Source organism: Pungitius pungitius, chromosome 20 (assembly GCF_949316345.1).
Source record: "Pungitius pungitius chromosome 20, fPunPun2.1, whole genome shotgun sequence".
Taxonomy (NCBI): Eukaryota; Metazoa; Chordata; class Actinopteri; order Perciformes; family Gasterosteidae; genus Pungitius; species Pungitius pungitius.
In genome coordinates, this window is record NC_084919.1 from 186,163 (window position 1) to 212,571 (window position 26,409).

The 26,409-nt window shown below is 46.0% G+C and overlaps 3 protein-coding genes across 6 annotated transcripts; 1 reads left to right on the forward strand and 2 right to left on the reverse strand.

Moving 5' to 3' along the window:
* Window positions 1-1,527: 1,527 nt before the first annotated feature.
* Window positions 1,528-13,639, reverse strand: LOC119194563 (inverted formin-2-like). Its single transcript, XM_062559561.1, has 22 exons — window positions 13,577-13,639; window positions 12,738-12,866; window positions 11,961-12,222; window positions 11,362-11,477; window positions 10,194-10,353; window positions 7,740-7,773; window positions 7,512-7,653; window positions 6,892-7,024; window positions 6,041-6,697; window positions 5,824-5,951; window positions 5,691-5,752; window positions 4,402-4,504; window positions 3,727-3,812; window positions 3,508-3,608; window positions 3,337-3,407; window positions 3,067-3,174; window positions 2,892-2,962; window positions 2,698-2,818; window positions 2,425-2,589; window positions 2,229-2,313; window positions 2,034-2,156; window positions 1,528-1,971 (listed from the first exon to the last, which is right to left on the reverse strand). The coding sequence occupies exons 2-22, from the start codon at window positions 12,852-12,854 to the stop codon at window positions 1,586-1,588; spliced, it is 3,231 nt and encodes a 1,076-aa protein (XP_062415545.1). The 5' UTR covers window positions 12,855-12,866; window positions 13,577-13,639; the 3' UTR covers window positions 1,528-1,585.
* On the forward strand, window positions 13,522-18,799 carry LOC119195267 (C-1-tetrahydrofolate synthase, cytoplasmic-like). Of its 2 annotated transcripts, XM_037450082.2 has the most exons (12): window positions 13,522-13,627; window positions 14,673-14,717; window positions 14,961-15,063; window positions 15,205-15,289; window positions 15,880-15,939; window positions 16,061-16,114; window positions 16,199-16,335; window positions 16,421-16,521; window positions 16,623-16,759; window positions 16,873-16,984; window positions 18,132-18,259; window positions 18,701-18,799. In XM_037450082.2, exons 1-12 carry the CDS (start codon window positions 13,600-13,602, stop codon window positions 18,752-18,754), a joined length of 1,044 nt encoding a protein of 347 aa, XP_037305979.1. In that variant the 5' UTR covers window positions 13,522-13,599; the 3' UTR covers window positions 18,755-18,799. The 2 variants fall into 2 exon arrangements, with proteins under 2 accessions (XP_037305979.1, XP_037305981.1); XM_037450084.2 differs by lacking the exon at window positions 14,961-15,063 and having other exon boundaries at window positions 13,554-14,717.
* Window positions 18,800-20,444: 1,645 nt separating this feature from the next.
* On the reverse strand, window positions 20,445-26,347 carry zbtb25 (zinc finger and BTB domain containing 25). 3 transcript variants are annotated; one of them, XM_037450043.2, is made up of 4 exons: window positions 26,135-26,347; window positions 25,272-25,376; window positions 22,902-23,080; window positions 20,445-22,229 (listed from the first exon to the last, which is right to left on the reverse strand). In XM_037450043.2, exons 2-4 carry the CDS (start codon window positions 25,317-25,319, stop codon window positions 21,107-21,109), a joined length of 1,350 nt encoding a protein of 449 aa, XP_037305940.2. In that variant the 5' UTR covers window positions 25,320-25,376; window positions 26,135-26,347; the 3' UTR covers window positions 20,445-21,106. The 3 variants fall into 3 exon arrangements, with proteins under 3 accessions (XP_037305940.2, XP_037305941.2, XP_062415546.1); XM_037450044.2 differs by lacking the exon at window positions 25,272-25,376 and having other exon boundaries at window positions 26,135-26,343; XM_062559562.1 differs by lacking the exon at window positions 26,135-26,347 and having other exon boundaries at window positions 25,272-25,475.
* Window positions 26,348-26,409: the final 62 nt, after the last annotated feature.

The window sequence follows — 26,409 nt, forward strand, 5'->3', positions numbered from 1 at the left end:
TTAACACTAGTAGGTTTCTACTTCCGGTTCGACAGATTATCAATAAACTGAAGAAAATCCTTATTGATCCGAAGTGTCAATTTGAAGCAAACAGAAGCTGAATTTCAGTTACACTCATAATCATAACATTGAGTTTAATATAATAAAGAATGTGTATTGTGTTTGTTAGATAATAATGTTGATAATGGTAAGAAAGTTTTTAATCAATACTCATATTTGATTTAAGCAATACGGTACGAGAGGCTGTACTTTAAGTACTGCCTCAAGTGCCTTAATGCTTTTATAAATTATAAAAGTGCTTGAAGTCACTCAGCAGACACTTGAATCTTAGTGCACGTTTGTGATGACATTTACAGTATTAAACAAATAACCGAAATAATATATTGAATAAAAGGATTTTGTACAATGACTGAAGAATGTGTGTTCGGGATCTTGACTATACTCTTGTACAAAAAAGGAATACTTTTACTGTACAAAGTTAGCTAATTATCCTATATTTCAATGTTTTTTGAGTGAACTCAACTAATGTCGTGTCAACTCGCTAAGTTTGCTCAATGCCCTATTGTTATTCAGACCTACTAATACACTCGAGTTAACAGTACCTAAAATATTTCATTTGATAATGGCATCTACACAGGTACTGAAGTTCAGATTAAATTGGAGGAACTTGAAATTGTGTGTTCTTTTAGATTGAAAACATCCATCAATATATTTAAAGTTTTCCAACTTATACTTAAAGTAAATTCAAAATCCTTTGTTAAACTCTGTTTTTAAATTTCAAAGTATACACGCAGCAAGACAGCAAGAAAGAAAAATAATAAACAATTGTATCTGTTTTTTGCCTTTATTATGAAGTATTATGAAGTGCTTAGACACAATGTTTTAACAACTAAACATTTTATGAAGAAGTTCTTGCTCCTAAAACACGTGTTAATCATGTTAATTATCCAATCATATCAGAATACAGACAATGCTACAAAGTGAGAACTTTCTGAATGTAGTACTTTAACTGATAAAAGATACAATCAAACTGATTAATCAACAGTAATAAGTGAACAACATTTCTTCTCAGTAAAACCTCACGCTGAAAACATTAACAATAATAAAACCAACATTAACAACAACACCAAAAATAATAATATTAACCATGAGCACCTGCTCAGGGGAACTTTCATCAGCCAATCAGGGACGAGGAAGTCCTTAGTGTGACACACATCCTCTGTGATTGGATGCCAGGTCTGAATCTGCAGGTCAAACACACACTCTGATTAGTGAGGTAGACATCCACGGAAAGTGGGCCTTTATTGAGGCGACGCCTACTTACCCGTTAATGAGGAGACGCCCACTTACCCGTTAACGAGGAGACGCCCACTTACCCGTTAACGAGGAGACGCCCACTTACCCTTAACGAGGAGATGCCCACTTACCCGTTAACGAGGAGACGCCCACTTACCCTTAACGAGGAGACGCCCACTTATCCCTTAACGAGACAACGCCCACTTACCCGTTAACGAGGAGACGCCCACTTACCCCTTAACAAGGAGACACCCACTTACCCGTTAACGAGGGGACGTCCACTTACCCGTTAACGAGGGGACGTCCACTTACCCGTTAACGAGGGCCATCTACTAACTTCAGGACTGGTCCTGGAATTCCTTGCTGGTTCCAGAGAACGTGGATCTTCGTTGTTTTCCAGACCGACAGAGTCCACCTCACTGTTCCAGAGTCCCGTCTGGCTCTCGTCCTGCTCTCTGGTGGCAGCAGCGGTAGAGGTGTAGGGTTCAGAGGACTTCCAGGTCTCTGGGAGACAGCCATCAATCTGAGATGAGCCTGGTTCTGGTGTTGTTTCGGCCTGGGGTTCTGAGGGGGTCTGGACATTCTTTAGTGTTTCTGCAGGCTTCTCTGATTGGCTGAAAACAGACGAATCAGGCTGGTTCACAGCCAATGATCTCTGTATGACCCCAGGGTGATCTGATGACGATAACACAGAGTCAGACGCTTGACAGACCACCAGAGTCAATCACAGTCCTCACCATGGACGCTGCCGCCCCTGTGAGCTGGTGGTCTGGTCCTCTTCAGGTTGTGGCCACTCCTGATCTCAGACAGCAGGTCGTCGATGATGCAGCCTGCGCCCTGATTGGACACGTCGTTTCTGACTGGACGACAGACACTTTCACCATATATCACTGTGTTCTAAATATTCTGAGCTGAATTTAGGGTGGACTCACGGATCTTGTTGGTGTCTGCTTTGAGTTTTCTGTCCTCCTCTTGCAGCTTCCTCCGCTTCTCCTGCTGCATGCAACTCTCGTTCTCCTGAAGAACACAATCCCCATCATCACCCAGGAAGAGATTCCTTTCATTAATAATCATGTGGTTCACTTCCTGTTTTCCTCATTGCACGCCGGCCTGTGATTGGCTGCCGACCTTTATGGCTCTGAGGAACAAGCCTCTGAAGGTCTTGATGGTGTTGAATAGCTCGTCAATGGAGAAGCCACTGCTGTCCTCACACAAGTAGACAGAAAGATCTGTCCTCTGGTCCTCTAACGAGGACAACAGCTGCTGCAGCTGCTCACATGCATCCAGGCCCTCCTGGAGACACACCACAAGAAGAAGGAAGCAAGGAGCAGGGAAACCCACAGACCTGTGAACCTGAGAACATGAGAGGAGACTAGAGCTCCTCCAGGAGGCGCAGTCTACCTGGAGTGGGGGCAGGTACTGCTCCTTCAGGTCCTCCGAGGAACAGCATACCTTACTCTGTGAACTCCTCAGCTTGTTGGTCACAGTGTTGCTCTCAGACTGAATCGAATCCAGATTCAAACTATAAAACAAACACACTCAACATTGGACATCGAGGCAACAGAATGTCCTCGTGACGAAGGTCTCATTTTTACCCAGCAGCCTCTTCACAGATTTTCAAGTCATCCGGCAGATTCAACAGGTCCGGATGGTTCTGCTCTGCCTCCTGTCGACAACACCAACCACAGCACGGGAGTTACAAAGAACCAGTGTCACCAAGAGGCCCAGTAGGACCAGTAAGACCAGTGTGGTGTGTGTCAGGAGGGTTACCTGCAGGATGTGGTGCAGCAGGGTGATTCTGGACTTGTTGGCTCTGGTTTCTGTCAGTCTGAGCAGAGCGTTGATCTTAAAACCTTGTGCGTTTCCTGTGTGAGTCCCCTGATATGATGACATCACAGGAACATTTCAAAGAAAGAATTCCTTTGATATTCACTTTTTATCCACAGACTTCAATTTTTGTGTTTCTTAATGGATATAAAAAACAGCAGCACTATAAACATGGTGATGTCATGCACTGATAGTAATGAAGAATAACCTCACATAATTGAGAAAGTTCCCCACACTCAGGATGAGTTTACAGAAGGCGGGCAGACGAGAGCTCTTCCTCACACCTGGACACACAACACGGCCTCATGTGGTACGTGTGTACAATACTCAACCAATCGCAGTGGATTCAGTGGGTGACTTTGTGTATTGGGTTTGTATACAGACTATGGCAGGCTCGGCCCAGCAGCTCAACTTTGGGCTTCAGGGTCTCCAACAGAGAGCTGCTCTCCTCACACAACAACATGCACTCGACCCTCAGAGGGTAACTAGACACACACACACACACACACACGGTTTAGAAAGGTTTTGATGACATTTGACTGAAGGAAGTCTGTTAGCTTAGCATGCTAATTATAAACTGCGTGAACTCATTGCAGTTCCTACCAAGGGACATCCAGCAGCTTCAGATAAAACTGGTCCACCGGGGACAACGTGTCCTTGGCGGCCTGGTGAGACTTCAGGTTCCCTACCTGAGGAGAGATAAGTGAGACGGGGAACAGGTGAAGTTTAAAGCTGATTTAAAAAACATCAAAGGATACCCGGAAAAATAGGCAAAAATACTTAAGAATACCCTGCAATCATTTAAAAAGGTCATAGAATAGTATGCCAAAATATATAATCAAATAGTGATTTTATCACAAGAAAAAGTCGTATTATTGTCTGTGGAAATGAATGAATGAAGTCATCATGTAATAAGTTGGAAACATTTGATGACATGAAGAGTTGTGTACGAGGGTTTTATCGCTCTGTGAAGGTGAATATTATTTATTCAGATTATTCATCTAAAGAACAGAAGTTTACTGCTCAATATTCAGTATTTTATAACCTAAAAAATAAAAGTGAATGTTCTCATCATGCACTCTTTAGTTTGTTTAATGAATTATTATTATCATTGTTTTTCATTTAATTTCATGCGCATTAATACATGCAGTGATGTAAAGGTCACAGTCAGGCTGATAACGTACAAGACAACCATGCAGAAAGGACAGAAGACAGACAGGGATGAGACATGTCAAAGAAAGATGGAGGACAAGTGTTTTAGTCACTGTGACCTCTGACCTCATGCTTCTCAGGTAGGAGTTTTATCAGTTGCTTCAGCAGCTCAACGTCAAACCTGGATCTGTCTCCCTTCCAGATTAGAGACACAAAGTCCTCATGGGAACTGAAAGAGAGACAGACAGGAAGATGTACGAAATAATGAGGACCAATTGAAGGGCCGGTGTAGCCCAGGTGTAAGAAAGACGTGGTCATGGACACGTCTGCCAGAACCCTGAAGCAGCTACAAAGATTGTAGCCGACCCTTGTGTCCCTTCGATCCGGCAGGAGGTCGAGGTCCATCAGGACCAAGACCTCCTGCCACACGGACAGAGCCAAGGTCCCCCACTGACTGACTGTGACGTCCCTTTTTCCACTGGACACTCCCCTGCACATCCCTCCATATTCCATATGTAAATACACACCATCACTCATAAATTAAAATATACTCAGAAATATTCCTGATTCCTGAAGACAGGTGGAGGACGGGTAAAGAATATGACATCACCAGTAAGTGTAGGAGCCAGGAAGGTGATTATTATATATGTTCTGTCTAATATAAAATGATAGTTGATATGATAGTTTAATGGTTTATATTTGGGACACTTGGGTTGTTATATTTGGTTGGGTTTGTTAATTGCATTTCACCGTAATTGGGGGCGGTAACCTAAGGACGGATTATAATAGCAGGCACAGACGGAAGTAGCGAGGGTGGAAAGAGAGAGGGTGAGTGACGGGGACGCCGTATTTTTGTTGACCGCTATCTGCGCTTGTTGAACGCTATTGGCGCTATTGACCGCTATCGCTAACGCTATTGACGCTGTTGGCGCTATCACTATTGTTGCTACGCTATTGTTGCTACTATTGACCGCTATTGACGCTGTTGCTTGCTGCTGCGGCGCCGCTGTTTGCTACGCTGCTACGTTGTGATTTTTCTTTACTTTGAGCATGTTATGCATACCGGATTATGTTGGACTAATACTTCAATAAACCTGTCAAAACGCATCATTGGATCGGAGCGGACTTTTTCTTTGGTACAGCGCGTCACAATCCGCTACACCCATCACTTAGCCTCTCAGCGACTGTTTATTTGAAGACAGGTCGCTACAAGTAAGAGACAGGTGAGATCGGACACACAGGACACTGTCAGAGACAGGTGAGATCGGACACACAGGTAGAACATAAAGGACACGTTGAGGGCATGTTAGGAAGAACCCAAAGGACAGGTGAGAGACTTCACCAGTCCTTTGTCTCAGACGTCTTGGGACTGAGGATGATGTCTCGTGATGTTTCTTTTCGAGAAAATTGGTCACCATTTGAACTGCCTCAGGAAGATGTTGAGGTGTAGACTTTTCTTGGCATCGATGAATGAAATCTGTGGACAAAGAGACAGTTAGGTGAGGACAGCCAAAATGGACCTGTCTATGTCTCAGGTGTGGTTTGTACCTCTTTGGGCTTGGCCTGGGCTTTGATTGTGGTCTCAGTTGGGGGAAGACTGAAGAGCTGCTCAATGCTGCAGTAATCTGGTTCTAGTGATTCTAAAGACACCAACGTCCACAGGGACTGTGGTGCTGCTGAGACACGTTATGACATAAATACACGGATTACACTATTGTGTGTTACAGACATAAATGCACAACGATGCTAACCCCACATCACTCACCTGTCACTGCCCTGGACGGGAGCTTCTGCCAGTTCAGTTTCTTCATACGGAGGGTGGGCCAGGGGGCGGGGCTGTAAAATGACCCCAGGCAGATATCACCCGGGGGAGGGGGAGGAGCTCCCATTCCAGGTAAGGGTGGAGGGGGAGGAGCTCCCATTCCAGGTAAGGGGGGAGGAGGGGGAGGAGCTCCCATTCCAGGTAAGGGGGGAGGAGGGGGAGGAGATCCCATTCCAGGTAAGGGGGGAGGAGGGGGAGGAGATCCCATTCCAGGTAAGGGAGGAGGAGGGGGAGGAGCTCCCATTCCAGGTAAGGGGGGAGGAGGGAGAGGAGCTCCCATTCCAGGTAAGGGAGGAGGAGGGGGAGGATCTCCCATTCCAGGTAAGAGGGGAGGGGCTCCCATTTCAGGTAAGGGTGGAGGGGGAGGAGCTCCCATTCCAGGTAAGGGTGGAGGGGGAGGAGCTCCCATTCCAGGTAAGGGAGGAGGAGGGGGAGGAGCTCCTATTCCCGGTAAGGGGGAGGAAGGAACCCATGGAGAACCAGATGAACCTTCTGCTTGTCGTGTCTGAGCCGCCCTGTCGATGGTTTGTATCCTGTGATTGGCTGAGAGGGACTTGTGGGGGAGGAGTCTGTCCAGCAGAGAGTTGGTAGACGGGTCAACTACAAAACACACAAGCTGTGTAGTCAGGAGGCTTTGTGAGGACAAATGGGTCAGTAAGTTGTGATGGAGGAACATAACAACATTTAATGCTGACTGACTGATCTCATTTCAAAAGAAAAGACAGTGATGAGGACAGAAGGAGATCCTGGTTCTACCTGTCTGGTCCATCTCCACTTATAAAATCAAAACTTACAGGGCTGCGACATCAGTGTGAGTCTATCAACCAGAAGCTCCAGAGCCAGCCACACCTCAGACGTCCCCGGGTCCAGCACCAGCAAGGCCTGCAGGACGGACAGCAGCTGGGCCGACGACGGGCTGCTGGCCACCTAAACACAGGGTGGGTGGTTTTATTGTGTATTTCAAAGGTCAGGATCAGGACCCAGACCTAAAGCTAAAACACACTGTTTTGATTTAAAACCTGACTTCTATTGGTTGCCTTGGTCTTAGTGGCTTAAAGAACAGACCACTGATACTTTTGTCTCAACAGTAGAGACAGATTAGAGAGAAGGCGGCAAATTACAAATAAAAAGACAGAAGGAAGGAAAAGAGACACAAGTGAGATGGAGAAAGCGAGAGAAAGGGACGGGTGATAAAAATAAGGAACAAGTGACGCTCTGCAAAAAGAGGAAAGTCAAAGGAAAGTACAGCATTTAATCCAAATGGACAAACTCGTTTCTGCTGATACTTCCCACTGCAGCACTAAACCAGTGTATCATGTGATCAGACACTGTTGAAACGTCATCATGAAACATCCTCATGTGGAGGAGCTCAATGAGCTCAATGAGCTCCTCCACCTCTGTGGTTGGGGGCTACCTTGGTGAACAGAGAGGTGAAGACCTGCTGGTGGCTGCTCATGTCGATGCCTCCGTAGAGCTTCTCCATCTCTTCCTCGTCCTCCGTCAGTGAATCCTCAAAGGCATCACACTGGATGTTCAGGTCATGGTCCTCCATCTCCCTGGACAGTGAGAGACAGACGGAGGTCCCACAATGATGGAGATGTTCATTTGTGATAATTTGCGATGGAATGGACTATGTCTTTACCTCAGTTTGGGGAGCTCACCCAGCAGCTGCAGTCCTGTAACAACATGGTTTTTGTGAGAGAATTTGATCCTGATCTCCATGGCAACAGAACCAATGTCATTTGGAGAGTGTGATCGGCTGCAAAGTGCCGTCCCTCCAGGACGTGTTCGCTTACAGGACCCTGGAGCGAGCTAAAGAGAGCCGACCCCTCTCACCCCGGACAAAAGGACCAAGACCTCTTGCCATGTCAAAGTGTCCCTGAGCAAGACACCTGACCCCTAATTGGATAAGTTGTCTCGGAGAAACTCCACGCTGCTAGAGCCGCCTCTCTCTCCTCCGTCCTCATCCTTCTGGACCTTTCTGCAGCATTCAACACAGTGTCACAGGATCCGCTCGCTCTCTTCTCTCATCCTACCTTGATGGCCGCACCTACCGGGTAACTTGGAGAGGATCAGTGTCGGAACCTTGTCCTCTTACTACTGGAGTTCCTCTGGGCTCCGTCCTGGGTCCCCTCCTCTTCTCAATTTACACCAACTCCCTTGGCTCCGTCATTCGCTCGCATGGTTTTTCCTATCACAGCTATGCCGACGACACGCAACTAATTCTCTCCTTCCCCGACTCGGACACTCAGGTGGCGGCACGGATCTCTGCATGTCTGACTGACATCTCCCAGTGGATGTTCGCTCATCATCTGAAGATCAACCCCGACAAGACCGAACTACTTTTCTTCCCTGGAAAAAACTCTCCCACTCAGGACCTGACTGTTAACTTCGGCGACTCCGTGTTAACGCCCACTCAGAGTGCCAGGAACCTCGGTGTGAGGGACCAAGCAGCCAAGAAATGAGGGTCATAGTCATATTTCCCGACAATCCATTTTACTGTTTCAATCCTGCATTTACAACAGTTTCAAATACGGAAACAATGTCCATAATCAACGGAACCAAATGTTTAGGCCCATAAATGTGGTCAGCAGAACAACCGGAATTCGAAAACTGCGTGCTTCTCGACCCACATGAACTGACCCTGCCTTTCAGTCAAATATCAGGGACACATTTATACATCCCTTGGGAAGAAAAACCCAACACACTTCCCAATAAACACAACAAAATCAATACCGAGGCACGTTACATAATTACACTAAAAATAAGTGTATATTTTACCATCATTAACAAATCTAAGCAATGGAACAAGAAACCAGGAAATAATGTAGCAACACCATCCATTCAACCCCCCCTCTCCATTAATCTGTTGCTTGGTAGCGGCCAGCGGAACTAAAGTTCCCGTTGAAGCGACCCGCCGGCCCCCATTTCATGCGGACCCCGACGGAACCAGCCGATCCTCTGAAGCTCCAGCGCTCCGCTCCTCAGCAACACAGTGACAACTTAAACTCAATAGAACGAAACATCAATCAAGGTGAATACTGCACAACACGAACTTGATGGTGTGCACGTCAAACCGTGTCTGAGTATTATTGCCAACTAACTATATGAACAGAAACTATTGAGCGCATGAAATAAATAATAAAATACTAAACGACAAATTACAAGAACTATTAATGAGTGTGTGTATGTATGTATGCATGTGTGCGTCAGGTCACCGCTCATCACATGTGTGGCTGCCTCCGGGCCATCACACTCAGAGTGACACTTGACTGCCAACTCTCCCTGACTGCCAACATCACAGCGACAACACGATCCTGTAGGTCCACGCTCTACAACATCAGGAGAATAAGACCCCTTCTCACTTAGAAGGCGGCACAGGTACTGATTCAGGCTCTTGTCATCTCCCGCCTTGACTACTGTAACTCTCTGCTGGCGGGTCTCCCAGGTACCGCCATACGACCACTGCAGCTCATCCAGAATGCAGCAGCTCGACTGGTCTTCAACCTGACCTGAATAATTTGTCACACTGCGCATGCGTGAAATGCAGAGGTGGGACAAAGTCATTGTTATGCAAGTCAAAAGTATGTCTCAAGTCGTTGCCCTCGAGTCCCGAGTCAAGTCGAGTCAAAGATGAGGCAAGTCCCAAGTCGAGTCCAAAGTCACAGCCAACAAGTCTCAAGTCGAGTCACAAGTCGTACCATTTTAGTTTTGAGTCATTTCAAGTCCTTTTATTATAGTGGGGACGGGGAACCCTGGGTGATGGTGCGCTGCCTCACAGACCTAGACTACGAAGGGAAGGGTAATGGTGGATCGACTGTGACTGTGTTAGAGTACTTTAAAACGGACGTTGACATAATGTTGGCGAGGATTTCCATCGGAGTCTGAATCCGGGTTCAAAAATCCCGATTTTTGTAACCATGAACGAGCTGTCTCGTTGATACGGTAAAATGGACTGCAGTGATTGGATGTCGTGCAGGCAGCGCTCTCTGCATACAGGTGGCGCACATTTTTTTGACAGATGCAGATAAACAGAGCGGCCGTATTATTCCTATAATCTACAATATTGTGGTGAGAATCATCACACTGGTCTCACCGATGAACTCCTGCCTCAGGCGGCTCCTCCTTCTCAGGTCTTCTCGTCCCATCACCAGCATGTTGATGAAGCTCATGAGTGTTACGATGTAGGGGAGGTTGGTGGTGCCGTGGAGCTCGTTCATGATCACGCTGAAGCGATACTGCTGCTTCTTCACACTCTGCACACACAACACAAAGGACATTGCAATTGGGCCTGTGGTCAAGGTCATTGTTTGACCTCTCTGTGTGAGAGTGGTATCCTCACAGCCTCTGGCAGTTATAAAACATTCTCAGATATCTGATCAGTGGAGAGACAGCATACACAGCTATCCCATCATGCATCAGTTGTGGATGGCAGGAACATCTGGTCTTATCTGCTGTCATTCAGAAGGACAACAACGAGAACGAGAGGTTCATAGCTGATAATGAAGCTCAGCAAACGACTCATCTCAGTCTCGTTTTATAACCATCTAGATGTAAAGTAGTGACTTCACAGCCTTGTTTATATATTTTAAATATTCAGATTTTCTGCAATAGAGACAACACACCAGAAAAACATCAATGAAAAATACTAAAATATGTCAGAAGTAGTCAAATCAGGATTTCCTTCAATACTATTTACTCAGGCTGTCAATAGATTAAAAAAGATTAACTAATGAATTGCACATTTTGAAATTCATTGATCTCGAATGAATGAATGTTGTTGTTGTTGTTACAAAACTACACACGTTTGATCATCTCGGAGGCAGTGGAACATGTTGAATTAGCAACTCTTCCAGCTAGCTTAGCATAACGGTGCTTTACAGTAAGTGGTCTGTTTGCCACTCACACCACTTCTGTTTGGCACATGGAGGAATTCCTCAGTTCTCCGCTGTCTTCGCTCCTCTGTGTTTTCCTTCCAACGCACAAAGCTCTCTCCTTCTTGAGCTTCCGTCTTGCTCTCTCTGATGTAACAGCAGCTAGCCGCCGCTTTGTTTCCGGTATTAGACATTAGATTAGTAAACAAAAGAATGTTAAGTACGTTACATTTTTTGTTGTATTAATCTTGGCTACATTAATCTCATAGATTAACTTGTATATGTTGACAGCCTTACTATTTATATATACCAGAAGGTACTCAAACACCATAGGGCTCTTTTGCGATTAGAGACAGATGAAATGAAATGAAGAGTGTTCTGTGTGGTTACCTTGTAGTGGTCCAGGGCCTCCAGGGCCAGGTGGTGTCCCTTAGGGTCAAACAGAGCCAGGGCTGCCAGCAGGTCAAAGACCTGCATCTTCACCATGACGTTAGACGTGTCCAGAGCTGAGGACACACAGGTGAGAATGTGAGGATGCACAAACATTTCTTGTGACTTCAATAAGAAATCAAAAGATGAAACGCATTGACTATTATCAGAAATACCTGAAGAACGAACCAGAGGAGGATGCAAGGAAAGAAGGACCAACAGGAGGAAAGAAGGACCAGTGGAATGAGAGAAGGACCAATGGAAGGAAAGAAGAACTAGTGTAAGGAGAGGACCAGTGGAAGGGTTGTAGAAAAGCCATTGATTAAGGAGGTCAGAGTTGTCTAAGTCTAATAAGTCTAACAAACATTCGTCTCGTCATCAAGGGAACACAGAATTAGAAAGACCCAGAGATGTTGTTAAAGGTAGGAGTTATTTTAACTGAGTAAGCATTAAATAGGATGTAGATTAGATAAGAGCTTATCAGGAGCAGAAGGACTCCGTAGGAAAGAGTAGCAAAAGTAGGACGGTGTAAAAGAGAGGCGGTGAGCTGATGAACCCACCCTGGGACAGGTTCTTGACGTAGCCCAGGTTCTCCAGAATAAAGTGCAGACCTTCGGATGAGTTCATCACAGCTCGGATGCAGGTCACGCAGGTGAGCTGCATCAGAGCGTCGGCAATGCGAGGGCAGCCACGACCAGACAGACGCTCCAGAACCTCCATCAGCAGGTCCAAACCTCCAAGCTCCAGAAACTGGACCATCCAGGCCTGATCACTGGTCTCTAACCGTTGCCGCAGACCAGAGTAGTTAACGACGGTGGGGACCTGAAGGGATCATGGAGGGGTCTTTCAAATTCAAAGAGAGAAACCCTTTTCAATATCAAGCAGGCAGCTCCAGTCCGGAGTAATGGCTTCCTTATCAGAATCCCCCCCCAATGGTTAACAAAGGATCTATCTATCCATCTATCTAACTTATAGGATCACGTGGGATCCACCCAGACCAGCTAAGAGGGAGCCGGTGTGAGGTGTTCAGTTTTTCTTCCAGTTTAATATTTCATCAAAATCAATTTTCTCTTCTTATTTTGTTCAACCAATGCTAACTCTGCTTTTATAAGTTCAGCCTTCCTGCCCAAACGCCACTAGGTCCACCTGGTCCACCTCATAGTGTTGGGAGAAGTACGTTTCTTCTGTGCAGGTGCCAGTGAATATCAAACAGAAGATCTCTGGAGTGGTCTCCCCTTCGTACCTGATTGACATCAGTTACACTCGTATTCCTGGACCCTGGACCTTCTAGACCCCGTCCCATTGATTCAGCTCATTCAACCTGGGGGGGTTACTACCTGCAGCAGTCTGATGCAGAGTTCAGGCTCTGCGTTCTCCAGGTTGGCCTCTAGGTCGTGGCTCGGGGTTCGTTTTAAGCGGCCTTTCAGGAACCCCCATTTGGTTTTGGCTGCCATGACGACAGGAAGCTGCAGAGAGACGGTCCAGTTTGGAATGTTTTGTCAGAAAACAAAACAATGTTTCTTGTGTTAATCAACAAATTAATGTGTATTAAAATAAATAATAATAATAAACAAACAAGAACGGATGTGAAGTAATCAATAATTTTCTTATCTACTCACTTTATAACAAAAAACTCAGAATTTGAATATTCATATTCCCATGTGACTCTAGTGTAGGTGTGTGTGTGTGTGTGTGTGTGTGTGTGTGTGTGTGTGTGTGTGTGTGTGTGTGTGTGTGTGTGTGTGTACAGTAGCTGTGTCTCAAAGTCGCTAGACTGCGTCCTTAAGGACGCATTCGTCGACCGCATACGTCACTTCCGCTGCGACTCGTCTGTCCCGTTCCGTCGGCTCCTCTGAACGCGGCCGAGGACACATCCATCGATCCTTTACAGCATTAACGGCTCGGACTTCAACGGGACGGATTTAAACGGGATTTAAAGGACTTTAACGGCTCGGACTTCAACGGGACGGATTTAAACGGGATTTAAAGGACTTTAACGGCTCGGACTTTAACGGGACGGATTTAAACGGGATTTAACGGACTTTAACGGGATTTAACGGACTTTAACGATTCGGACTTTAACGGGACGCACTTTAACGGGATTTAACGGACTTTAACGGGATTTAACGGACTTTAACGATTCGGACTTTAACGGGACTTTAACGGGTGTCCTTACCGGGGGATCTGTCCGGTGTCCCGATGTCTGTCGTTTGGTCGGTTGGAGAAAGTTGAGTATTTCTTCTTCGCGGTGAATCGGTCCTTCAGGGTGTGGGCGGGGCCAGAGGTCAGAGGTCAGCGGGTACTAGGCCATCTGAGCGCGTGCATCAATAGTTAAAGCACATAACTGCTGCTCTTACAAAAATAAAAGTTAAATAAAAATCCCAACTGTGTAATAACGGAAGTCTGGTTGAGGGCGGGAGCTTTAAATGATGGAAATATGACGTCACGTCACCATGACAACCTCACAAAATAGGATTTGCAATTGAGGGAATTTAGTGAATATGTTTAGCTCTGATTTGAATGTCTTTCAGCCTCTTAATGAGATGACAGGGTTTCTAAATAATATTTTATATGTCAAAATACATTTTATTCATTAACAAATAAAGGATAAATAAAGTTTTTTTATCTAACTTTAACCTTAGTGAATTACTGTATACTAGTTTATTCATCAGATCCTGATCCTGATTTATTTAACGTTCGCTAACTTGGGAAATATAAAAGGAACCAACTCACGTAATTCTTAGAGAATCCTGTCAATTTTCAAAGTAAAACGTTTTCTTTCTGTGGTGTGGCCCCATGGACCCTGGAGCTGTGCCATAAAGAACCTGTTTGTGACTCTGCTGTTTCTTTATGAAACAGACCAGAAACAGAGAAGCCGTGTGACTCTGATGTGACCAGCAGAGGTCACACTGTCTAAAGAAGTTAAAACCAACTCACAGCGATCAATAAACAGTTGATTGTGGGTGTTTCTGTTGTTGATGTGTATATATGTGTGCACATATATTTATATATATATATGTATATATATATATGTGTGTGTGTGTATATATACAGTACCTGTCTGTATTGACCTTTACCCTCCCTTCTCTTCACTAGTCAAACACACACACATTAACCGAGCTCTAAAAGTTTTCTCGTTTATACTGCTCTACTAGTACTACATTGGTGAGACACACATACTGTGTGTTCAGTACACATATGTGTGAATGTACGTATATGTGTGGCAGTATTTTGTCCCCTCTGAGCCTCCGTATCCTGACGTCCTCCCACAGCACGGAGCAAACATCAGGCTGCCAGACGTGGCCTCTCTCCTTCAGGTGAGTCTCTCTCTCCACAAATAAACACACACGTTGTTCAACACGTCTTCATGCGTGTCTGCAGCTGCACAGATGCATGATGGGAACGTTTCTTGCAGTCGTCAGTGGTGTGAGCTGCAGCCTTAAGTTTCACTGAGACACATTTTTATTTTACTAATTTATTTTAGTTAAACATCAGCTTGAAGACAAGTCATTTAAACTGTTAATATTCCACATTTAACGTCTCACCTGTCTGTCGCCCAGATATGTTCTCATTGGCCGTCACCTCGCACCATCTCTGGTCCTCATGTTGCCAACAAATCAGGTGCTACATGGCAACTGTTGTCTCCGGGAGCAAGACCTCCAGGTGAGATCTGATCCTGGTCTCTTTTAGATCTGATCCTGGTCTGTTTTAGATCTGATCCTGGTCTATTTTAGATCTGATCCTGGTCTATTTTAGATCTGATCCTGGTCTCTTTTGGCATCTGATCCTGGTTTATGTTCTCAGATTGGTGAGGGAGCGTCTGAAGCTACAGGTGGAGGAGATGAGGGGTCACTTCTCAGGGTTCAGACCTGGTCTTGTGGTCTTACAGGTGAGGCATTTGGCTGATCTGTGTTTGTTCTTCTTCTTCTGCCTTAAGTGAAGCTCTTTGTGGAGCAGATAAGAAGTGTAAAATCAGCATGTAGTGAGCTGCTCTCAGGGGACCTGGACTCTGGCCCCTGAACTGGTCTCTGTCAGCTGTGTTGACCCAGCTGCTCTTTCTCTCAGTCAGCTTCTATCCACTGAGAACCAGTTCCTCCCAGAGACCCACCACTGTTTGACCTGCTGGTCCCAGGCCTCCCATGGTGCTCGTTACATTTAGATTCAAACTCTTTCAGCGTTTTGATCTGAGAATCAGTATCTTGTACATCCTGAGTACCTACTACTAATACATAGTACTAATACATAGTACTGCAGTACTGGGGTAGAGCTGTTTGCATGTCTCAGAATAATTCATAAACTAATCAAGTAATTTTTTTAATTAAACTTCCAGTAATATATTAAGTAAATAAAATGAGCTGCAACATTAAAGTAATAACACCATTAATTTACATGAATATATATATATATATATATTCATGGATATTTCATATTTAGTGCTGGTGTTGCTATGGCGATATGAAGGTGTGGACTGTGTTGCAGGTGGGCGACAGAGACGATTCAAACCTCTACATCAGCTCCAAGCTACGAGCTGCAGCTGAGGTGAGGACCAATCAGATCACCACCACCTTTATTGATCCATCAATGGGTGGCTTGTCATCATCATCATCGTCATCATCACCACAGAGGACGGTTTTTCAATCAACTCTTTTCTCATCTGCAGATTGGAATCGAAGCAAAACATCTGAGATTACCGAACACCACAACACAGGAAGAGGTCAGTGACACTCCTCCACCTGTGAACCTCCACCTGTACAACTCCACCTTTAACCTTCACCTGGGGCTCCCTTTGGTCGGGCAGGTCCTGCAGCACATCCTGTCCATCAATGAGAACCCTTTGGTCCATGGTCTGATAGTCCAGCTTCCCCTGGACTCTGTGACCTCCATCGACTCGGAACTCATCACCAACGCTGTGTGTCCAGAGAAAGACGTGGACGGGTCAGTCCGCTCTTGATATACCTTTATACGCACATCTATACATTTATACACATACATATATGTGCATATGTGTACATGTGTCCAGTCTGAGCTGCATCAATGCAGGGAAGTTGTCTCGAGGGGATCTGGATCACTGCTTCATCCCCTGCACCCCCAGCGGCTGCATGGAGCTCATCAGACAGACAGGTGAGTCCATAAAACATCTTGTATTATTCTTACATCACAATATGTCACATTTCACTGGACCAATCAGAGACTCACTCATGTTACTTCCTGTACCTGTGCAGGTGTGTCTGTGGGGGGGAAACATGCGGTTGTGATTGGTCGCAGTAAGATTGTTGGAGCCCCGATGCACGACCTGCTGCTGTGGAACCACGCCACCGTGACCACCTGTCATTCAAAGACCCTCGACCTCCCTGAACAGGTGACGCATCGCCCTGGACCAGGAGAACTAGGACCAGACCTCTCCTTTCTACGGTGGTTTCATATGGGACTGCTGTCATAGTAGTGTGAGATGATGCGTTTCCTGTCCGGCAGGTGGGCCGGGCCGATATCCTGGTGGTGGGGGCGGGCCGAGCAGAGATGGTGAGAGGGGAGTGGCTTAAGGAGGGAGTGGTGGTCATCGACTGTGGAATCAACCACATAGCAGGTACTCACCTTACTCACTAGTACTATATCATACTGCATCTGATACTCGCTAGTACTCACCTTACTCACTAGTACTATATCATACTGCATCTGATACTCGCTAGTACTCACGTTACTCACTAGTACTATATCATACTGCATCTGATACTCGCTAGTACTCACGTTACTCACTAGTACTATATCATACTGCATCTGATACTCGCTAGTACTCACCTTACTCACTAGTACTATATCATACTGCATCTGATACTCGCTAGTACTCACCTTACTCACTAGTACTATATCATACTGCATCTGATACTCGCTAGTACTCACCTTACTCACTAGTACTATATCATACTGCATCTGATACTCGCTAGTACTCACGTTACTCACTAGTACTATATCATACTGCATCTGATACTCGCTAGTACTCACCTTACTCACTAGTACTATATCATACTGCATCTGATACTCGCTAGTACTCACCTTACTCACTAGTACTATATCATACTGCATCTGATACTCGCTAGTACTCACCTTACTCACTAGTAATATATCATACTGCATCTGATACTCGCTAGTACTCACGTTACTCACTAGTACTATATCATACTGCATCTGATACTCGCTAGTACTCACCTTACTCACTAGTACTATATCATACTACATCTGATACTCGCTAGTACTCACGTTACTCACTAGTACTATATCATACTGCATCTGATACTCGCTAGTACTCACCTTACTCACTAGTACTATATCATACTACATCTGATACTCGCTAGTACTCACCAGTACTCACCAGTACTATATGATACTACATCTGATACTCGCTAGTACTCACCGGTACTCACCAGTACTATATCATACTACATCTGATACTCACTAGTACTCACGTTACTCACTAGTACTATATCATACTACATCTGATACTTGCTAGTACTCACGTTACTCACTAGCACCAAATACATACTACATGTGATACTCACTAGTACTCAAGTGGCTTTGAAGATTACTTACTCTATTGATTTCACTCTCATGTGTGTCACTCACACACACACACACACACACACACGCACACACCATCAGAGAGTCCCTGAGGGGTCAGAGAGTCCTTGAGGTTTTTTTTGCGTAACCTTTGACCTCTGCTCTGCTTCTCCAAACAGATGAGACCAAGGCGAGCGGAAAACGTGTAGTTGGGGACGTCCACTACGCCTCGGCCAATCAAAGAGCGGGATTCATCACACCTGTTCCCGGAGGGGTGGGGCCTATGACAGTGGCCATGCTGATGGAGGTAATGTAGTTTATTTTATACTTTAGTTTACATCAAGTCTTTCTAATACAGATGTTATGTAGACTGCCCCCATGTCATCATGTTGGAGGTGGAACATATTGAACTACGTCTCTTCCTGTTTGCTCTCAACTCTCCATCATTTGACGCGTTTCAAGAGTCAAATGTCCCACGTTAAGCAGGACGTTTCCACACCACTGTCTTTTAGGGATACAGTGGTGTCCTCTGCAGGTTGAGATGGAAGTAGCCTAGCAATCTTGGCCACAATCATTTTATAGTTTAATGTATTCATTTTGACATGCCTAATATATATACGTACATACATCAGACACACTATATATATATATATGTATATATGTGTGTGTGTGTGTGTGGGTTAGGGTTATGGTTGTGTACTTGTACACGTGTATTTTTACACACATATACATATTTCCTTTGTTTCAGAACACAGTACAGAGCGCTCAGCACTTCGTCATGAAGGACCAGCCAAGGAAGTGAACATTTCTTGAAGAATCTATATAGAATAGAATATATATTAATAAATATATCTTCAAATACATTTGTTTCTTGTCTTTCTCAGAAAGTTACATAACATGTCATTTAAATGAGGCTTTTATGAAAAGCGACTTACAATAAGTGAATTTTTAACCATAAGGAAACAAACTCAGAAGAACAAGAAACGCGAAAGTGCAATTTCATCAAATACTCTTTAGAGATAAGAGTCATTATGAGTCCAGTTTAAGGTCTACAGTGTGTTAGAGTTTTAGTGGAGGTTTAGTCTGAAGATGTAAAGGCTCTCTGTGGTCCCCCCCCCCCCCCCCCCCCAGGGGTCCTCCAAGGATGCAGCCTGCCAAAAGAGACACCGCTGTTCAGTCTTCTCTGTGGTCTTCTTCATGTTCTTCTCACTAAGGACACACATGGAGTCGCGTGTTGATGGTGTGAACCCTGCCGCTCCATGTCCCGTGTTGACGGGCCCCTCACCTCGGGGCGCATTACGGCAGTGGGATGCAGGGTTAAATGTGAAATGGTGATTACTAAAGGATGCGTTCTTCTTCTTCTTCTAAAGCAAAAGACAGACCTTCACTTCCTGTGTGACGTCACCAGCTGTTCTCCTCGGACTGAAGTTTATTTTGCACCGGTATAGTCTGACTATGTCTGTTGCCATGGAGATGTAGATGAAAGAACCCTCAAGGGCTTCAGAAGACATTTGGATATGTTCCCAGGGAGAGAAGATCAGGAAACTAACTTCTTACCAGTTGCTTTCTTTAGAGGAAGAACTTACAGTTTTTTTCAATTGCTAAGAAGCTTTGTTCAATGCTGAAACCACACTTTCAAAACTCTTCACAGTCTCCATTTCCAAGATTCATTTTGCCCAAAAAGTGAATCAAACCTACAAAACCCTTCAGAAGTGTCTGAAAATGAGCTCGTTCCACGGATCCTCATTCAGTCAACGTGTCACTCACAGCACCCTGAAGAACACTAGCAACACGGAGCATCACATCAATTATGAACCTTTATTGAATGAACATTATTGATTAATCCATTTTTAATCTATTGAATGTACTAAAGCATCCTTATGTAATATAAAAAAAAAAAAAAAAAAAAAAAAAAAAAAATCCCAAATTATTGGTTTTCCTGCACATTTGAAAAGTTTCAGCCTCTCTGAGGAAACCGTTGGATTCTACAGTAAAAGACAACAATTACTGTATTGTAAGGTTTCAAAATGTAGACTATTGTACTGTTACATGGATCATCTCGCCAGCACCAGAATAAAATATGTACTATTGGTACAACTACTGAGCTTGGACTGATAATTCTTTGATTTTCTATATTTCAAAATAATTACTCCAGAAATGTTTGAAATGTGTCATCATTCTGATTTGAATGTGGTTTTATCAGGTTTGAAAGCAGTGTGTCAGCATATGAAAAATATCCTGCAAATACGCTGTGTTTTGCTGTTTGTGGAGTATGAAAAATGTGGTGATTGAATGGATTCTGTCTGAAAGGAATGAAATATTATCCACAGTTCGGTCTGTTTACACTCGTGTGTCGATGAATGTGTGACGAGTTTTGCTTGTTAGCAAATGAAAAAAACTGTAAAAGTGAAAATGATAAAAACACATGATGAATAAAAGAAACTATAAAATAGGTAAGTCTCAGGTATATCTAACCCAGCTTTTGGTTGGTGAAAAAACAGACTTTTGTGTATAAAAGAAAACACTGATTTATTTAACAGCGAGATCACAACGAACATTCACAATCAATAATTAATAACCTTGCATCCATTCATCAATAATCAATGACATCTCAACTCTTCATCAATGGAGACTGTTTGTGTGACGTTAAAGGAAGAGAACACTGATTTATTAAGAAATTAAGTAATCATTTCAACACCTTTTCAAAATAAAGGAATCAGCACCTGTTTTATTGTTCACTTTAAACATTACCCCTTAATGAACGTTCTGATAAGAATAATGAAGCACTGATCAATAATATTGATATTTTACTCTTCAGATTGTCATGGAAACAACACATACAACTTCAGGAAGGCACTGCTGCGTCTTTTCACATTAAAACGTCTTCACACCCAACTAATCATCACATTAGCGGAGCTTTTGAACTTAAAGTGAGGCGTTCACTGTCCGTTGGTGAATGTGGAAAATCAAGTTTCTACAAACCTATGACGTGGGACGAGTTGTTGTTATTGATCATCTGTTTGATCACAAAAAAGCCCAAAGTGATGAATCGTAGGAAAACACAAATAGTCCCAAGAAGCCACAGAGTTGCTTTCCTATGAATATTGTAGATTGAGTTTCTGATCCCAGCGCAGGTACCAGCAGGCCGATGACATCACTCCACCGGCACGCCGTCCACGCTCTCCTGGGAGACCTCGGAGTCCAGCGAGTAGCAGGAGCTGCCGTTGTCCTGATGGTCCCTGTTGACCTCCTCGGGGAGTGGGGCGCCGCCGCCGGATGAGGCTCCGCCCCCGGGCTCGGTCCTGCCCTCGCAGAAGTGGGCGGAGGCCTGGAAGAGCTGGCTGCAGAGGCGGTTGTAGCGGTGGTAGCGGGCCGGCCTGCCGGTGTGGGCGTACATGTGCTCCTGCAGTTGGCTCTTGTGGGAGAAGCGCAGGCTGCACACGGCGCAGGCGATCTTACGCCTGCGGGAGTGGGGAACGGCGAGGGGGGGGCTGATGGCCCCACCTCCTCCGCCCCGGCTCCTCCTTAGCTCCGCCGCCAGCTCGTTGGCCAACGCCTGGCTCTGCCTCAGCGCCTCCTCCAGGCAGCCGGCGTCTAGTGGCTCGCGGACCTCTTTTGGACCTTCCTCCCCGCCAGTATCCGGCTCGCCGCCCTGTGACCCCGGGTCCAGGGCGTGGCTGAAAAGGTGATCCCTCAGGTCCTCGGGAGAGGAGCAGCGCTCCCCACAGCGGGGGCACAGCAGGAGCAGGGCTCGGTCTTTGAAGAGGAGATCCTGCGTGGGGCTGCTACCCAGAGACCCCCCCCCGGGCGCCTCCTCGCCGTCCTCCTCCTCCTCTTCCTCCTCCACCCGCTCCTTCTTGATGCAGGCGGTGATGTTTGAGTCCTCCCCGGACGCCACGGAGCACACGTTGTGCGTTGCAGACGAGACCCCCTCCAGTCCGGCGGCGAGGGCCAGCTGGGGGTGGGAGCCCCCGCTCCGGCCCTCGGGAGGCGCGGAGGTGGTCTCAGAGGCTCCGCCCGCTTCTTTGTTGGCAAGCTGAGATGAGATTTGGATCCCGTACAGGTTGGACATGCGGACCATGTCGTCGTCCACGGCGGAGTCTGCGGCGCCCTCGGCGTGTTTCCGGCACAATTGGTAGGCGTGAAGGAACTTGATGCCGTCCTGCAGCCGGCTCGGGTCCACCGGCTGCTTGGGGCAGCGCCCGGTGTACATGATGTGCAGCAGGTAGCTGAACACGTCTGGCTGAATGTCGGCGGGCTGGATCTTTATGCACTCACTGAGGACAAGAGCAAGAGGGTCAGCATAGGGTCCATGGGACCTGGTCTATGGTCAGAGGGACCCTCCAACCTGGTCTACTGTTAAAGGGACCCTGCCCACCTGGTCTACTGTTAGTAGGACCCTGCCCACCAGGTCTACTGTTAGTAGGACCCTCCTCACCTAGTCTACTGTTAGTAGGACCCTCCTCACCTAGTCTACTGTTAGTAGGACCCTCCTCACCTGGTCTACTTTTAAAGGTACCCTCCTCACCAGGTCTACTGTTAGTAGGACCCTCCTCACCTGGTCTACTGTTAGTAGGACCCTCCTCACCAGGTCTACTGTTAGTAGGACCCTCCTCACCTGCCCGGAGCTTAGAGGGACCCTGTTGTGGTGTTTCACCCTGTTAAAGAGTGTTTGTTGTGGGTTATTCATTGTTGTTATAAAGTTATAACCACGATTCAATATCAATACATGTAACACAAGTAGCTCCGCCCGCTATGCGATGAAGTGTAAAAATAAATGCTTCTGCCAAGCAGAAAGTCCCCCCCCCCAGGCAAGACCCCCGTGTCAGAGGCCGCTCAGTTCAGCCTATGCGGTTGTTGGACCCAGCCCAGGTAGACCAGAAGGCTGGATCCTCCAAGGATGCAAGTCCCTGAACTAAGACACAGCTTTGGTCTAGGGCTACAGAGACCTGGTCTGGTGGATGAAGATCATCTTGAAGTAGTTGGAGAACGCTGCCAGCACGGCCCGGTGAGCTTTGAAGTAGACGTTGCCAATGGCGACGGTGCAGTCGCACAGGAACCCAAACTCTCTCTGGACATTAAGCTGCTGCAGCAGGAAGAGGCTGTGAGAGGATGACTCCATGACCCACTGCAACACAGACACACACCTGTTGTCATGGTTACTTCATACACAAGTGGATCAGAATAGTCAGAGAATCAAGGATGTGAATAATCACAGATACACAGAAAACTAAAACAAGACAACAAGACAAACTAAAGCACAAAGCAGACTGCAGCCCTGCTCCAGTTACCCCGATCAGAAGAAGGCTGCATTTTTAGCAATTTACATCGAAGAACTTGAACCTGCTCCGGCGCAGGTTCATTTGAGCCAGCAGGGTTAGTTCACCAGTCCCCAGAAAAAAGGCAGCTCTCCTCCTCATTGATGAAGGAGCGACACCAGTTAGATAAACGTTTTATAAAAAGAGATCTCCGAGATCACAAAGACCCGTTATGACATCACGATGACGCCCTGTATGAGCGCTATCGATGCTGAAGACAATCATTCATTTACCAGAAGACCTTCTGGAGCCGTAGATGGAGAAGACCACATAACATAGACTGTCCCACATACTGTCCCACATACTGTCCCATAGACTGTCCCACATACTGTCCCACATACTGTCCCATAGACTGTCCCACATACTGTCCCATAGACTGTCCCATAGACTGTCTCACATACTGTCCCATAGACTGTCCCATAGACTGTCTCACATACTGTCCCATAGACTGTCCCATAGACTGTCTCACATACTGTCCCACATACTGTCCCATAGACTGTCCCACATACTGTCCCATAGACTGTCCCATAGACTGTCTCACATACTGTCCCATAGACTGTCCCATAGACTGTCCCATAGACTGTCCCACATACTGTCCCATAGACTGTCCCACATACTGTCTCATAGACTGTCCCACATACTGTCCCATAGAATGTCCCACACTGTCTCATACACTGTCCCACATATACTATCCCATAGACTGTCCCACACTGTCTCATACACTGTCCCACATATACTATCCCATAGACTGTCCCACACTGTCTCATAGACTGTCCCACATACTGTCCCATAGACTGTCCCACACTGTCTCATAGACTGTCCCACATACTGTCCCATAGACTGTCCCACACTGTCTCATAGACTGTCCCACATACTGTCCCATAGACTGTCCCACACTGTCTCATAGACTGTCCCACATACTGTCCCATAGACTGTCCCACACTGTCTCATAGACTGTCCCACATACTGTCCCATAGACTTTCCCACACTGTCTCATAGACTGTCCCACATACTGTCCCATAGACTGTCCCACACTGTCTCATAGACTGTCCCACATACTGTCCCATAGACTGTCCCACATACTGTCTCATAGACTGTCCCACATACTGTCCCATAGACTGTCCCACACTGTCTCATACACTGTCCCACATATACTATCCCATAGACTGTCCCACACTGTCTCATACACTGTCCCACATATACTATCCCATAGACTGTCCCACACTGTCTCATACACTGTCCCACATATACTATCCCATAGACTGTCCCACACTGTCTCATAGACTGTCCCACATACTGTCCCATAGACTGTCCCACACTGTCTCATAGACTGTCCCACATACTGTCCCATAGACTGTCCCACACTGTCTCATAGACTGTCCCACATACTGTCCCATAGACTGTACATGTTTGAGGCGTAGAACATTAGGAAAGACGTTGAATGCCGTGTTTTTCCTAAAGTTCATTTGGTGCATAAGAAACTTCTGGATGTTCCACTGCTATAATTGATGAAACGTCTCATTAGGATTAATACATACTGATCCGCCCACACAGGTTTATACAGGTTGGAGAAAATGAGGATTCAATTCTAGATCCGTAGCTTTTGGGAGAGATAGAAACATCGAAATAGATTGAAGGATCTGCCGGTCTGTCGAGTCTTAAGAGGACAGAGAGGACAGAGAGGAGGACAGGGAGGAGAGGGAGAGGAGGACAGAGAGGAGAGAGAGGAGGACACAGAGGAGAGAGAGGAGGACAGAGAGGAGAGAGAGGAGGACAGAGAGGAGAGAGAGGAGGACAGGGAGGAGAGTTTCTGCAGCGACGTTGGGGTGTAAGAGTGAGAAGGAGTCAGTTGAGAGGAGATCTGATAGAACAGAGGAGACCAGAGGAGGGAATGTCGTGATGAGGGACAGAGTCAGTTGACGGAGTCAGAGAGAGTAGGAGATGAAGAAGTGATCAGAGACGTGATGTTCGTGGTAGAAGAGGAGTAAGAGCTCAGATGACTTCTCTGTCGGGATGTTGAAGGCTCCTAGCAGGATGAGTTGGGGCCATTTTCAGGGAAGTTGGACAGAAGGACGTCCAGTTCTTCCAGGAAATGACCCAAAGAGCCTGGTGGACGGTAGAGGACAACAATGTTGAATTGTACCAGCAAAATAATAATAATAATAATATGTCAATAATATTCATCCTTCTCTGTGACAGCAGGTCACCGTGCTTGTGACATCAGTCTGCCCCTCTGCCCTTTGACCTCAGTGAAGAGCACACACACACACACATATACTCACACACAGGCCAACCTGCACCCTCACACACACACACACACACACACACACACACACACACACACACACCGTCTGACTCTGTGAGGTTTGGTTCTGTCCCTTCGTCACATGGTCGAATGATTGAGGCTCTCGGACATTGGAGCCCTTTATAAACCTTAAAGAACAGTGACATTTGTGCTTTAAAATGATATTTATTCATCTATTCATGAAATATAAAATGCTGCAAATGTTGTCCTTCATATTTACTCCATTTAAAGCCCTCACACACTCCACCACTGACCACGTGACGTCAGAGGGGTCAGGGGTTAGGGGTTAGAGGTTAGCGGGGAGATTGGGATTGAGCCACAGATCCAAAATGACCGGAAACAGGACACACGCGCGACCAAACAACACGGCGCGTGCACGTCGTGTGGGGCTGCAGCCTCCTCCATCCTCCTGCGTCTCATTCAAATTCAGCAGCACGCATGTCCTCGGTACCTCAAACGCATCACAGTCGCGTGCACATGGCCACGCAGCCCGTACACAAACTCTGATGTTTGCGCGTGCACGCGTACCGCGCCCCGCGGCGCTCGATCGGCCTCTTACCGCAGAAATGTGCAGATTGTCTTCTGGTTCTGGATCCGATTTCTTGGTGAGATGATCTCGCAGAAAGACGCGTCAAGTCTCGCGAGAGTAAGGTCATAGGGGCTGGTCACATGACCCGTTGATGTCACCTATCCATACCTAATCGATCATCCGAAAGAAACCGGGTAGATTTAAATAAATAATAAAATGAGCTTGTTTTACTTGATCGATTAAATGACATGAGGTGATCAAACACGGCTGCCCCATTGCATGATGGGAGGGAAATTTAAAGAAAC